Source organism: Scyliorhinus canicula, chromosome 12 (assembly GCF_902713615.1).
Source record: "Scyliorhinus canicula chromosome 12, sScyCan1.1, whole genome shotgun sequence".
Lineage (NCBI taxonomy): Eukaryota > Metazoa > Chordata > Chondrichthyes > Carcharhiniformes > Scyliorhinidae > Scyliorhinus > Scyliorhinus canicula.
In genome coordinates, this window is record NC_052157.1 from 27,655,204 (window position 1) to 27,670,430 (window position 15,227).

The 15,227-nt window shown below is 47.4% G+C and overlaps 1 protein-coding gene across 1 annotated transcript in view; it reads right to left on the reverse strand.

Annotated features, from left to right (window-relative positions):
* LOC119975204 (regulator of G-protein signaling 7-binding protein-like) overlaps positions 1-8,614 on the reverse strand; it is a 52,768-nt gene extending 44,154 nt beyond the window's left edge. Inside the window, exons 1-2 of the mRNA XM_038814817.1 lie at positions 8,362-8,614; positions 7,916-8,082 (exon numbers count right to left, since the gene is read on the reverse strand). Coding sequence (XP_038670745.1) covers positions 7,916-8,082; positions 8,362-8,394 — 200 coding nt within the window. The 5' untranslated portion in view covers positions 8,395-8,614. The remainder of the gene's footprint in view (positions 1-7,915; positions 8,083-8,361) is intronic.
* Positions 8,615-15,227: the final 6,613 nt, after the last annotated feature.

The window sequence follows — 15,227 nt, forward strand, 5'->3', positions numbered from 1 at the left end:
TGATGCATTTTGGAAGATCAAATTCAAGAGCGGACTATATGGTCAATGGAAGGGTCCTGGGGAAAATTGATGTACAGAGAGATCTGGGAGTTCAGGTCCATTGTACCCTGAAGGTGGCAACGCAGGTTGACAGTGTGGTCAAGAAAGCATACAGCATGCTTGCCTTCATCAGACGGGGTATTCGGTACAAGAGTCGGCAGGTCATGTTACAGTTGTATAGGACTTTGGTTAGGCCACATTTGGAATACTGCATGCAATTCTGGTCGCCACATCACCAGAAGGATGTAGATGCTTTGGAGAGGGTGCAGAGGAGGTTCACCAGGACGTTGCCTGGTATGGAGGGGGCTAGCTATGAAGAAAGGTTGAGTAGGTTAGGATTGTTTTCATTGGAAAGACGGAGGTTGAGGGGAGACCTGATTGAGGCCTACAAAATTATGAGATATGGACAGGGTGGATAGCAACAAGCTTTTTCCAAGAGTGGGGATGTCAGTTACAAGGGGTCACGATTTCAAAGTGAGAGGGGGAAAGTTTAAGGGAGATGTGCGTGGAAAGTTTTTTACGCAGAGGGTGGTGGGTGCCTGGAACGCTTTGCCAGCGGAGGTGGTAGAGGTGGGCACGATAGCATCATTTAAGAGGCATCTAGACAGGTATATGAACGGGCGGAAACAGAGGGAAGTAGACCTTGGAAAATAGGAGACAGATTTAGATAAAGGATCTGGATCGGCGCAGGCTGGGAGGGTCGAAGGGCCTGTTCCTGTGCTGTAATTTTCTTTGTTCTTTTTGTTCTATAAAATGGGTCCTAAAAAAAAATAGTGAAGGTCAGCCAGCAGGCTTCAGAGCAGAAATTCTGACGTCGTTTACAGGACTGGGAGAGCTAAAAATATCATATTGTCTAATACTAAGCCTAAAAGCAAAACCAATACACCAAGAAAGCTTTGAAAAGTAAAGGGATTGATTCAATGATGATATAAGGAAAGAAATCAACGAGTGGGTGCTCAGGGATGGTGCCAGTTCTGATGTCAAATGGTTCCAAAGAATGTGTTCATCTCGCACAACTAAAACCTGTAAAAAGAGAAGTCTATCCAATAGTGTCAGTCGATGAGAGTTCAGCAAAACTAAAGAACTCAATATTATCTACATTAGATATTCTCGGAAAATACCACTAGAAGCGGAGTCCAAGCTTCTCACAACTTTCCGAACATCATTTGGAAGAATGCAGGAGGGCAAGACAGGAGTAGCAGCAGGCACACCTCAAAATGAGGTGTACAACACAGGACTAATTGCAGACCAAACAACACGAGCAGCAAGTGATAGACAGAGCTAAGCGTCTCACAACCGATGGATCAGATCCAAGCTCTGCAGACTTACCGCATCCAGCCGTATTGGTGGTGGACAATTAAGCAACTCACTAATCTTCAATAATGGGGGAACACAGCACATCAGTACAAAAGATAAGGCTGATACATTTGCAACAATCTTCAGCCAGAAATGCTGAGTGATTGATCCAACTCTGCCTCCCCCAGAGATTCCCAACATCACAGGTGCTAATCTTCAGCCAATTCGATTCACTCCATGTGACATTAAGAAGCGTCTGAAGGCATTGGATACGGCAGAGGCTATGGGCTCTGACAATATTCCGGCAATAGTACTGAAGACTTGTCCTCCAGAACTTGCTGCGCCCATAGCCAGGCTGTTCCAGTACAACTACAACACTGGCATCTACCTGCCATTATAAAAAGTTGCCCAGGTATATCCTGTGCATAAAAAGCAAGACATATCATACCCAGCCAATTACCATTCCATCAACCTACTCTCTATCATCAGTAAAGTGATGGAAGGGGAAGAGGTGAACTCCAGAATCACAGAATACCACAGTGCAGAAGAGCCGCCTTGGCCCATCGAGTCTGCACCGACGCATGAAAGGCCCTGACCTGCCTACCTAATCCCACTTGCCAGCACTTGGCCCATAGCCTTGAATGTTAAGATGTGCCAAGTACTCATCCGTGTACTTTTTAAAGGATGTGAGGCATCCCGCCTCTACAAGCCTCCCAGACAGTGCATTCCAGACCATCACCATTCTCTGGGTAAAAAGGTTTTTCTTCAAATCTCCCTAACCCTCCCACCCCTCACTTTGAACTTGTGTCCCCTCGTAACTGACCCTTCAGCTTAGAGGAACAGCTGCTCCCTATTCACCCTGTCCATGCCCCTCAATCTTGTACACCTCAATCAGGTCATCGCTCAGTCTTCTCTGCCCCAGAGAAAACAATCCACGTCTATCCAACCTCGCTTCCATACCTTAAATGTTCCATTCCAGGCAACATCCTGGTGAATCACCTCTGCACCCCCTCCAGTGCAATCACATCCTTCCATAATGTGGCCACCAGAATTGCACACAGTACTCCAGCTGTGGCCTCACCAAAGTTCTACACAGCGCCACCATGACCTCCTGGCTTTTATAATTTATGCCCCAATTGAGAAAAGCAAGTGTCCCATATGCCTTTTTCACCACCCTATTAACCTGCCCTTCTGCCTTCAGAGACCTATTTACAAACACACCAAGGTCCCTTTGTACTTTGGAACTTCCCAGTGTCAGACCTTCATAGTATACTTCTCTGTTAAATTACTCCTTCCAAAGTGGATCACCTCACACTTTTCGGGGTTAAGTTCCATCTGCCACTTACCCGTCCATTTTACCATCCCATCAGTATCTTCCTGTAACCCAAGACACTCAACCTCACTGTTAATCACCTGGCCAATCTTTGTGTCACCCTCAAACTTACTGATCCTACCCCCCACATAGTCATCTATGTCAATTACAGAAATGACAAACAATAGGGGCCCTAGCATGGATCCCTGTGGTATGTCACTGGTCCCTGGCTTCCAGACCCTAAAGCAGTCGTCTATCATTACCCTTTGACTCCTGCCGCTAAACCAATTATGAATCCACCTTATCAAATCACCTGGTGTTTCATGTGCATTTGCCTTCTTAAGAAGTCTCCAATGTGGGACCTTGTCAAAGGCTTTGCTGAAATCCATGTAAACTACATCAATTCCACTACCCTCAACTACACATTTAGTCACATGCTCAAAAATTCAACTTGTTAGGCATGACCTCCCTCTGACAAAGCCATGCTGACTATTCCAGATCAAACCTTGCCTCTCCAACTTGAGATAGATTCTCTCCTTCAGAATCTTCTCCATTAGTTTCCCCACCACTGACGTGAGACTCACTAGCATATAGTTCCCTGGCTTGTCCCTACAGCCATGATGTGGAGATGCCAGTGTTGGTCTGTGGTGGGCACATTAAGAAGTCTTACAACACCAGATTAAAGTCCAACAGGTTTGTTTGGAATCACTAGCTTTCGGAGCGCAGCTCCTTCATCAGGTGAGTCTTTCTTACAGCCTTTCTTAAATAGTAGGACCACGGGGGCAGCAGGGTAGCATGGTGGTTATCATAAATGCTTCACAGCTCCAGGGTCCCAGGTTCGATTCCCGGCTGGGTCACTGTCTGTGTGGAGTCTGCACGTCCTCCCCCTGTGTGCGTGGGTTTCCTCCGGGTACTCCGGTTTCCTCCCACAGTCCAAAGATGTGCGGGTTAGGTGGATTGGCCATGCTAAATTGCCCGTAGTGTCCTAATAAAAGTAAGGTTACGGGGGGGCGGGTTGTTGGGTTACGGGTATAGGGTGGATACGTGGGTTTGAGTAGGGTGATCATGGCTCGGCACAACATTGAGGGCCGAAGGGCCTGTTCTGTGCTGTACTGTTCTATGTTCTATGTTCTATGTTCACAGCTCTCCAGGCCTCTGGCACCTCTCCCGTGGCCAGAGAAGAATGAAGAATTTGGATCAGGGCACCTGCAACCTCCTCCCTCACCTCCCACAGCAACCTGGGACACAATTCATCTGGACCTGGAGTTTTCTCCATTTGTAAACATGTCAGCACCTCCAATACCTTGTTCCTCCCTGTGACAACTTGCTCAATAACCTCACAGTCTCTCTCTCTGAGTTCCATATCTCCCTCCTCAGACAGATGTGAAATATTAATTTCACACCCTACTATTGTCCTCTGGCTCCACCCACAGATTCTCCCTTGGTCCCTAATGGGCCTTACTTTTTCCCCGAGTTATCCTCTTCCCATTGATATGCTTATAGAATATTTTGGGATTTTCCCTACTTTTACCAGCTAGAGATTTCTCATATCCCCGCTTTGCTCTCCTAGTTGCTTTCTTAAGCTTCATCCTGCACTTTCTGTACTGCACTAATGCCTCTGTTGATTTGCTCCCCTTGAACTTATTAAACGCCTCTCTCTCCTGTCTCAGTGTATTCTGAATATCTCTGGTCATCCATGGTTCCCTGGGCTTGTTACTCCTTCCCATTACCCTAGAGCAGGGGTGGGCAAACTACGGCCCACGGGCCGCATGCGGCCCGCCAAAGGTCTTTATGCGGCCCACCAAGTCATTAAAAAAAAAAAATTCTTTTAAGGTTAATGGGGGGGGGGGGGGGTGGGGGGGGGGGGGGGGGGGGGGGGGGGGGGGGGGGGGGGGGGGGGCTGTTGGGTTACTTACTGGTATAGGGTGGATACGTTGACTTGAGTAGGGTGATCATTGCTCGGCACAACATCGAGGGCCGAAGGGCCTGTTCTGTGCTGTTCTATGTTCTATGTTCTATATGAGGCGCCCAGAATCATAACCGGGTGAAGTAATTATTTTACTTAATATACTATGTGGCCCTTTAAAATTGTGAATTTCTGAATGTGGCCCTTGCACGGAAAAGTTTGCCCACCCCTGCCCTAGCGGGAACATGTTGGACCTGTAACCTCCCCATTTCCTCTTTGAACACTCCCCACTGTTCTTCTGTAGATCTCCCCATCAGTAACTTGTTCCAATCTACCTTGGCCAGATCTAATCTTATTTTACTAAAATCTGATCGCCCCAATCCAAGACCTTTTTCTGCAATTTGTCTATTTCCTTGTCCATGACAAACTTAATTTGTTCTTTGCACCATGTTGTTGTTGTGGGTTGCTATCACTAAAATGTTCCCCCACCATCACATCAACCACCTGACCAGCTTCATCCCTTGTTGGACTCTCCACGTGTTGAACTAAAAAGGTCGCTTGCATACATTTCATGAACTCTGTTCCATCTAAGCCCTTAACACAATGACTATCCCAGTTAATGTTGGAAAAGTTGAAATTACCCACTATAATTACCCTATTATTATTACCCTATACACTTCTGCAAATTGCACACATATTTGCTCCGCAATTTCCCATTGACTATCTGGGGGTCTATAATAAACACCTAGCAATGTGGCTGTCCCTTTTTTATTCCTAAGCTCTACCCACAAAGCTTCATTTAAAAAAAAATTTAGAGTACCCAAATCTTTTTTTTTCCAATTAAGGGATAATTTAGCGTGGCCAATTCACCTACACTGTACATCTTTGGATTGTGGGGGTGAGACCCACACAGACACGGGGAGAAGGTACAAACTCCATGAGATACCCTCAATTACGACTCAGGAGAGAAGATCGGTAATTCAAAGGCTTTAATTACCAGAGAACCGGACAGCTGCCGAGAAGTGTGCTCACAGCATGCTGCCCAGTGAGCATCACCTTATATACCGTTTCCTGGTGGCGGAGCCAGAGGCGGAGTCCCCCAGGGTTCCAAGCCCGGTCTTAAAGGGCCAATGTATTAAAGGCAAGGTACAGTTACAGCATTCATACCGATACCATTCATCACACTCCATATGGACAGTGACCCAGGGCTGGGATTAAACCCGGGTCCTCAGCGTGGGAGCCAGCAGTGCTAACCACTGCATCACTGGGCTGCCCTTACAAAGCTTCATTTAACGCCACCCCCAAGATATAATCTCTCTTTACTGCAGTAATTGACTCCTTAACTAATAGTGCAATGCTTCCCCCACTTTTGCCCCCTCCCCTGTCCCTCCTGAAGATTCTGTATCCTGGGATGTTAAGATGCCAATCCGGCCCCTCCCTCAACCATGTCTCCGTGATGGTTACTATATCATAATTCCACGTGTCAACCCTCACCCTTAACTAATTAGTTTTACCGGTAATACTCTGGGCATTAAAGTAGAGGCCGTGTCTTATTCTCCTGGAACTTAATACCACTGTATTCCCTCTGACTTGATTGTTTTTCTGTGATACACTATGTCCCTATTCTGTTAACAGTCCACATTCCCTCCCCCTGCCGAATTAGTTAAACTCCTCCCAACAGCACAAGTAAACCCACGGGCAAAACAGTTTCTCACAGCAGAGAAAACTTCAGCCAACAAGAACCTGGTGGCCCATCTGAACCCTTAAATAAAAACAAAATATTGTGGGTGCCAGCGATCTGAAATAAAGACAGAAAAGGCCAGCTTTCCATCAACAAGCTTGCCACGCCCCCCCCCCCCCCCCCCCCCCCCCCCATTAATTCTGTCTACACCTCTCGCTGCCTCAGGAAGGCAGACAGCATTGTCAGAGACCCCTCCCACCCAGGCATTGTCTTCTTCCAGACCCTTCCATCAGGCAGAAGGTACAGAAGTCTGAAGACCCGCACATCCAGACATAGGAACAGCTTCTTCCCCACAGTTACAAGACTACACAACAACTCCCCCTCGGACTTATCTGTTCCCTGCAAGAACTCTATTCACAACGCCCTATGCTGCCCTTGTTTACCCGTTGTTTGGCACTGTAACCAATCACTATTTGTTGATGCACCACTGTCAATGTACTCTGTCAATTATTCTTTTGTCTACTATGTATGTACTGTGTATATTCCCTTAGCCGCAGAAAAATAATTTTCACTGTACTTCGGTACATGTAACAATAAATATCAATCAATCGATCAGAAAATCTCAGCACATCTGGCAGCAGCTGTGTGTGCAGAGAGGAACAGAGTTCACATCTGGAGTCCATAGAATCCCTTCTCGTGCAGGAGGAGGCCATTTGACCCATCCAGTCTGTATCAATCCTCTGCAAGAGAACTCATCTAGGCCCACTCCCTTGCCCTGTCCCTGTAACCCCACCAAACCTGCACATCTTTTGGACACTAATTTAGCGTGGCCAGTCCACCTAACCCACACATCTTTGGACTGTGGGAGGAAACCGGAGCACCCGGAGGAAACCCATGTAGAGATGGGGAGAACGTACAGCCTCCACACTGTCATCCGAGCTCAGAATCGAACCCGGGTCCCTGGCGCTGCGAGGCCACCATGCCATCCTCAAGCCCAAAATGAGTCTTTACCTGAATCTAAACATAGAACATAGAACAGTACAGCACAGAACAGGCCCTTCGGCCCTCGATGTTGTGCCGAGCAATGATCACCCCACTTAAACCCACGTAACCCGCATACCCGTAACCCAACAATCCCCCCATTAACCTTACACTACGGGCAATTTAGCATGGCCAATCCACCTAACCCGCACATCTTTGGACTGTGGGAGGAAACCGGAGCACCCGGAGGAAACCCACGCACACACGGGGAGAACGTGCAGACTCCACACAGACAGTGACCCAGCCGGGAATCGAACCTGGGACCCTGGAGCTGTGAAGCATTGATGCTAACCACCATGCTACCGTGAGGCCCCCTTGCTACCGTGAGGCCCCAAACCTTGAACTAAAATGATGGGGGTCTGTATTCCCTAACTCATGGAACCCAGTCTTCTCTCATCGACTCAGAATCCAGAGTTGTGTTTTTTTTAACAGCACCAGATTTATGGGTCAGGCGGGGATTGGATTAAGTCAGTGGCTTCAATCGGGTTATATTGGACCCTGCACTGTTGGAATGGTCAAGTCGGGCCAATGAAGCAGGTTTGCAATTCCCTGCAAATTGCGACAATTCTGGCTGTAGCTGAGCCCGGGGCGCTGCACTAACAGGGGCTGGGTGAAGGACAGAAGCACAGGCTGCACTTACCTGTAGAGAGGAGAACAGACCCGCTCGCATTCTTTGGCCAGGTCTTTGCAGGTGGACCTGGCAGTTTTGATCTCCTTGCGGACGGCCGGAGAGTCACTGGAACCATTGCCGATGGAAATGACCAATTCCCTGAAGAGAGCCACCTGGATATTGAAGTCTTGTATTACCTGGGGGGGGGGGGGGGAGACACAGGAGTTCAGCCGATAGAACAACTCTATGCAACAGTACAAAACCCTCCTGCTCGGTGGCCAATCCCAAACTCCTAAATTAGGGAATTGGGGGGGAGGGGGTTACTTTAGGAAATCCTTTCAATCGTAAACACTTACCTTCCTAGTCTGTTTTTTAAATCTTTCAGAGGGTTTGTACCGCTGTTAAGGTGAATGAGCTTCCTGCTCTGTTACACTCAGAGAGAGAGAGAGAATTAAAGCAGCAAGACCCACACCTACCAGCTTCCATTCTTCCATCTGTCCTTTTGTCATGCTGGCCCGGAGTCCCGCCACCACCGCTCTCTCATTGGCAGCAACACAACAGCCCGCTTCTCTCTCCCTTCCGCCTCCATTCAGCGGTCAGGACATCATTTCATAGCCTTCCACACCAGCCAGCTCGGATTGCTGTGTGTGTATCTGTGTGTGTGTGTGATGGGAATACAATTTCATGTCAGCTACCCCGCGTTTTACCCAGTCTAATGAGGCACCAGGGAGGATACATCTTCACCTTCTCCCTCCCCTTGCCTACAATGCGCTGCTCACACTACGCCTGAGACTGGGCTACATGGAGCCAGTGAATGGGCTGTCGATGGTGTCACTCACTGTATCTCTCAGTGTGACGGTATCTCTCAGTGTGTTGGTATCTCTCAGTGTGATGGTATCTCTCAGTGTGATGGTATTTCTCACTCTGATCGTATCTCTCACTGTGATGGGATCTCTCACTGTCTCTCTCACTCTGATGGTATCTCTCACTGTATCTCTCACTGTGATGGGATCTCTCACTGTGATGGTATCTCTCACTGTATCTCTCACTGTGATGGTATCTCTCACTCTGATCGTATCTCTTACAGTATCTCTCACTGTGATGGTATCTCTCACTGTGATGGTATCTCCCAGTGTGAAGGTATCTCTCAGTGTGATGGTATCTCTCACTGTGATGGTATCTCTCACTGTGATGGTATCTCTCACTGCGATGGTATCTCCCAGTGTGATGGTATCTCTCACTCTGATTGTATCTCTCACTGTGATGGTATCTCTCACTGCGATGGTATCTCTCGCTGTGATGGTATCTCGCACTGCGATGGTATCTCCCAGTGTGATGGCATCTCTCGCTGTGATGGAAACTCTCAGTGTGATGGTATCTCTCACTGCGATGGTATCTCTCACTGTGTCTCTCACTGTATCTCTCACTATGATGGTATCTCTCACTGTATCTCTCACTGCGATGGTATCTCCCGGTGTGTCTCTCACTGTATCTCTCACTTTGATGGTATCTCTCACTGTATCTCTCACTCTGATCGTATCTCTCACTGTATCGCTCACTGTGATGGTATCTCTCACTGTGATGGGATCTCTCACTGTCTCTCTCACTGCATCCCTCACTCTGATCGTATCTCTCACTGTATCTCTCACTGTGATGGTATCTCTCACTGTGATGGGATCTCTCACTCTGATAGTATCTCTCACTCTGATGGTATCTCTCACTATCTCTCACCCTGATGGTATCTCCCAATGTGATGGTATCTCTCACTGCGATGGTATCTCCCAGTGTGATGGTATCTCTCACTGCGATGGTAACTCCCAGTGTGATGGTATCTATCACTGTGATGGTATCTCCCACTGTACCTCTCACTGCGATGGTATCTGCCAGCGTCATGGTTTCTCTCACTGTGATGGTATCTCTCACTGTATCTCTCACTGCGATGGTATCTCCCAGTGTGATGGTATCTCTCGCTGTGATGGTATCTCTCAGTGTGATGGTATCTCTCACTGCGATGGTAACTCCCAGTGTGATGGTATCTATCACTGTGATGGTATCTCCCACTGTACCTCTCACTGCGATGGTATCTCCCAGTGTGATGGTATCTCTCGCTGTGATGGTATCTCTCAGTGTGATGGTATCTCTCACTGCGATGGTATCTCCCAGTGTGATGGGATCTCTCACTGTGTCTCTCACTGTATCTCTCACTGTGATGGTATCTCTCACTGTATCTCTCACTGCGATGGTATCTCCCAGTGTGATGGTATCTCTCACTGCGATGGTATCTCCCAGTGTGATGGTATCTCTCACTGTGATGGTATCTCTCACTGTATCTCTTACTGCGATGGTATCTCCCAGCGTGATGGTATCTCTCAATGTGATGGTATCTCTCACTGTATCTCTCACTGCGATGGTACCTCCCAGTGTGATGATATCTCTCGCTGTGATGGTATCTCTCAGTGTGATGATATCTCTCACTGCGATGGTATCTCCCAGTGTGATGGTATCTCTCACTGTGTCTCTCACTGTATCTCTCACTGTGATGGTATCTCTCACTGTATCTCTCACTGCGATGGTATCTCCCAGTGTGATGGTATCTCTCACTGTGTCTCTCACCGTATCTCTCACTGTGAGGGTATCTCTCACTGTATCTCTCACTGTGATGGTATCTCTCAGTGTATCTCTCATTGTGATGGTATCTCTCACTGTGATGTTATCTCTCACTTCATCTCTCACTGTGATGGTATCTCTCACTGTGATGGTATCTCTCGCTGTGACGGTATCTCTCGCTGTGATGGTATCTCTCGCTGTGATGGTATCTCTCACTGTATCTCTCACTGCGATGGTATCTCCCAGTGTGATGGTATCTCTCACTGTATCTCTCACTCTGATCGTATATCTCACTGTATCTCTCACTGTGATGGCATCTCTCACTGTGATGGGATCTCTCACTGTCTCTCTCACTGCATCTCTCACTCTGATCGTATCTATCAATCTGATGGTATCTCTCACTGTATCTCACACTGTCTCTCTCACTCTCTCATTGTGATGGTATCTCTCACTCTGATGGTATCTCTCACTATCTCTCACCATGATGGTATATCCCAGTGTGATGGTATCTCTCACAGCGATGGTATCTCCCAGTGTGATGGTATCTCTCACTGTGATGGTATCTCTCACTGTATCTCTCACTACGATGGTATCTCCCAGTGTGATGGTATCTCTCACGGTGATGGTATCTCTCACTGTATCTCTCATTGCGATGGTATCTCCCAGTGTGATGGTATCTCTCGCTGTGATGGTATCTCTCAGTGTGATGGTACCTCTCACTATGATGGTATCTCTCACTGTGTCTCTCACTGTACCTCTCACTATGATGGTATCTCTCACTGTGATGGTATCTCTCACTGTATCTCTCACTGTGATGGTATCTCTCAGTGTATCTCTCACTGTGATGGTATCTCTCACTGTGATGGTATCTCTCACTGTATCTCTCACTGTATCTCTCACTGCGATGGTATCTCTCACTGTATCTCTCATTGCGATGGTATCTCCCAGTGTGATGGTATCTCTCACTGTGTCTCTCACTGTATCTCTCACTGCGATGGTATCTCTCACTGCGATGGTATCTCTCACTGTATCTCTCATTGCGATGGTATCTCCCAGTGTGATGGTTCTCTCACTGTATCTCTCATTGCGATGGTATCTCCCAAGGGCTGGTTTAGCTCACTCAGCTAAATCGCTGGCTTTTAAAGCAGACCAAGGCAGGCCAGCAGCACGGTTCGATTCCCGTACCAGCCTCCCCGGACAGGCGCCGTAATGTGGCGACTAGGGACTTTTCACAGTAACTTCATTGAAGCCTACTCGTGACAATAAGCGATTTTCATTTTCATTTTCATTATCTCTCACTGTGTCCCTCACTGTATCTCTCACTGTGATGGTATCTCTCACTGTATCTCTCACTGTGATGGTCTCTCTCACTGTGATGGTATTTCTCAGTGTGATGATCTCTCTCACTTTGTCTCTCACTGTGCTGCTATCTCTCACTGTGATGGTATCTCTCACTGTATATCTCACTGTATCGCTCATTGTGATGGTATCTCTCACTGTGATGATCTCTCTCACTTTGTCTCTCACTGCGATGGTATCTCTCACTGTGATGGTATCTCTCACTGTATCTCTCACTGTGATGGTATCTCTCACTGTGATGGGATCTCTCACTGTCTCTCTCACTGCATCCCTCACTCTGATCGTATCTCTCACTGTATCTCTCACTGTGATGGTATCTCTCACTGTGATGGGATCTCTCACTCTGATAGTATCTCTCACTCTGATGGTATCTCTCACTATCTCTCACCCTGATGGTATCTCCCAATGTGATGGTATCTCTCACTGCGATGGTATCTCCCAGTGTGATGGTATCTCTCACTGCGATGGTAACTCCCAGTGTGATGGTATCTATCACTGTGATGGTATCTCCCACTGTACCTCTCACTGCGATGGTATCTGCCAGCGTCATGGTATCTCTCAGTGTGATGGTATCTCCCACTGTACCTCTCACTGCGATGGTATCTCCCAGTGTGATGGTATCTCTCGCTGTGATGGTATCTCTCAGTGTAATGGTATCTCTCACTGCGATGGTATCTCCCAGTGTGATGGGATCTCTCACTGTGTCTCTCACTATCTCTCACTGTGATGGTATCTCTCACTGTATCTCTCACTGCGATGGTATCTCCCAGTGTGATGGTATCTCTCACTGCGATGGTATCTCCCAGTGTGATGGTATCTCTCACTGTGATGGTATCTCTCACTGTATCTCTTACTGCGATGGTATCTCCCAGCGTGATGGTATCTCTCAATGTGATGGTATCTCTCACTGTATCTCTCACTGCGATGGTACCTCCCAGTGTGATGATATCTCTCGCTGTGATGGTATCTCTCAGTGTGATGATATCTCTCACTGCGATGGTATCTCCCAGTGTGATGGTATCTCTCACTGTGTCTCTCACTGTATCTCTCACTGTGATGGTATCTCTCACTGTATCTTTCACTGTGATGGTATCTCTCACTGTATCTCTCACTGCGATGGTATCTCCCAGTGTGATGGTATCTCTCACTGTGTCTCTCACTGTATCTCTCACTGTGATGGTATCTCTCACTGTATCTCTCACTGTGATGGTATCTCTCGCTGCGATGGTATCTCTCACTGTGATGGTATCTCTCACTGTGATGGTATCTCTCACTGTACCTCTCACTGCGATGGTATCTCCCAGTGTGATGGTATCTCTCACTGTATCTCTCACTCTGATCGTATATCTCACTGTATCTCTCACTGTGATGGCATCTCTCACTGTGATGGGATCTCTCACTGTCTCTCTCACTGCATCTCTCACTCTGATCGTATCTTTCAATCTGATGGTATCTCTCACTGTATCTCACACTGTCTCTCTCACTCTCTCATTGTGATGGTATCTCTCACTCTGATGGTATCTCTCACTATCTCTCACCATGATGGTATATCCCAGTGTGATGGTATCTCTCACAGCGATGGTATCTCCCAGTGTGATGGTATCTCTCACTGTGATGGTATCTCTCACTGTATCTCTCACTACGATGGTATCTCCCAGTGTGATGGTATCTCTCACGGTGATGGTATCTCTCACTGTATCTCTCATTGCGATGGTATCTCCCAGTGTGATGGTATCTCTCGCTGTGATGGTATCTCTCAGTGTGATGGTACCTCTCACTATGATGGTATCTCTCACTGTGTCTCTCACTGTACCTCTCACTATGATGGTATCTCTCACTGTGATGGTATCTCTCACTGTATCTCTCACTGTGATGGTATCTCTCAGTGTATCTCTCACTGTGATGGTATCTCTCACTGTGATGGTATCTCTCACTGTATCTCTCACTGTATCTCTCACTGCGATGGTATCTCTCACTGTATCTCTCATTGCGATGGTATCTCCCAGTGTGATGGTATCTCTCACTGTGTCTCTCACTGTATCTCTCACTGCGATGGTATCTCTCACTGCGATGGTATCTCTCACTGTATCTCTCATTGCGATGGTATCTCCCAGTGTGATGGTTCTCTCACTGTATCTCTCATTGCGATGGTATCTCCCAAGGGCTGGTTTAGCTCACTCAGCTAAATCGCTGGCTTTTAAAGCAGACCAAGGCAGGCCAGCAGCACGGTTCGATTCCCGTACCAGCCTCCCCGGACAGGCGCCGTAATGTGGCGACTAGGGACTTTTCACAGTAACTTCATTGAAGCCTACTCGTGACAATAAGCGATTTTCATTTTCATTTTCATTATCTCTCACTGTGTCCCTCACTGTATCTCTCACTGTGATGGTATCTCTCACTGTATCTCTCACTGTGATGGTCTCTCTCACTGTGATGGTATTTCTCAGTGTGATGATCTCTCTCACTTTGTCTCTCACTGTGCTGCTATCTCTCACTGTGATGGTATCTCTCACTGTATATCTCACTGTATCGCTCATTGTGATGGTATCTCTCACTGTGATGATCTCTCTCACTTTGTCTCTCACTGCGATGGTATCTCTCACTGTGATGGTATCTCTCACTGTATCTCTCACTGTGATGGTATCTCTCACTGTGATGGGATCTCTCACTGTCTCTCTCACTGCATCCCTCACTCTGATCGTATCTCTCACTGTATCTCTCACTGTGATGGTATCTCTCACTGTGATGGGATCTCTCACTCTGATAGTATCTCTCACTCTGATGGTATCTCTCACTATCTCTCACCCTGATGGTATCTCCCAATGTGATGGTATCTCTCACTGCGATGGTATCTCCCAGTGTGATGGTATCTCTCACTGCGATGGTAACTCCCAGTGTGATGGTATCTATCACTGTGATGGTATCTCCCACTGTACCTCTCACTGCGATGGTATCTGCCAGCGTCATGGTATCTCTCAGTGTGATGGTATCTCCCACTGTACCTCTCACTGCGATGGTATCTCCCAGTGTGATGGTATCTCTCGCTGTGATGGTATCTCTCAGTGTAATGGTATCTCTCACTGCGATGGTATCTCCCAGTGTGATGGGATCTCTCACTGTGTCTCTCACTATCTCTCACTGTGATGGTATCTCTCACTGTATCTCTCACTGCGATGGTATCTCCCAGTGTGATGGTATCTCTCACTGCGATGGTATCTCCCAGTGTGATGGTATCTCTCACTGTGATGGTATCTCTCACTGTATCTCTTACTGCGATGGTATCTCCCAGCGTGATGGTATCTCTCAATGTGATGGTATCTCTCACTGTATCTCTCACTGCGATGGTACCTCCCAGTGTGATGATATCTCTCGCTGT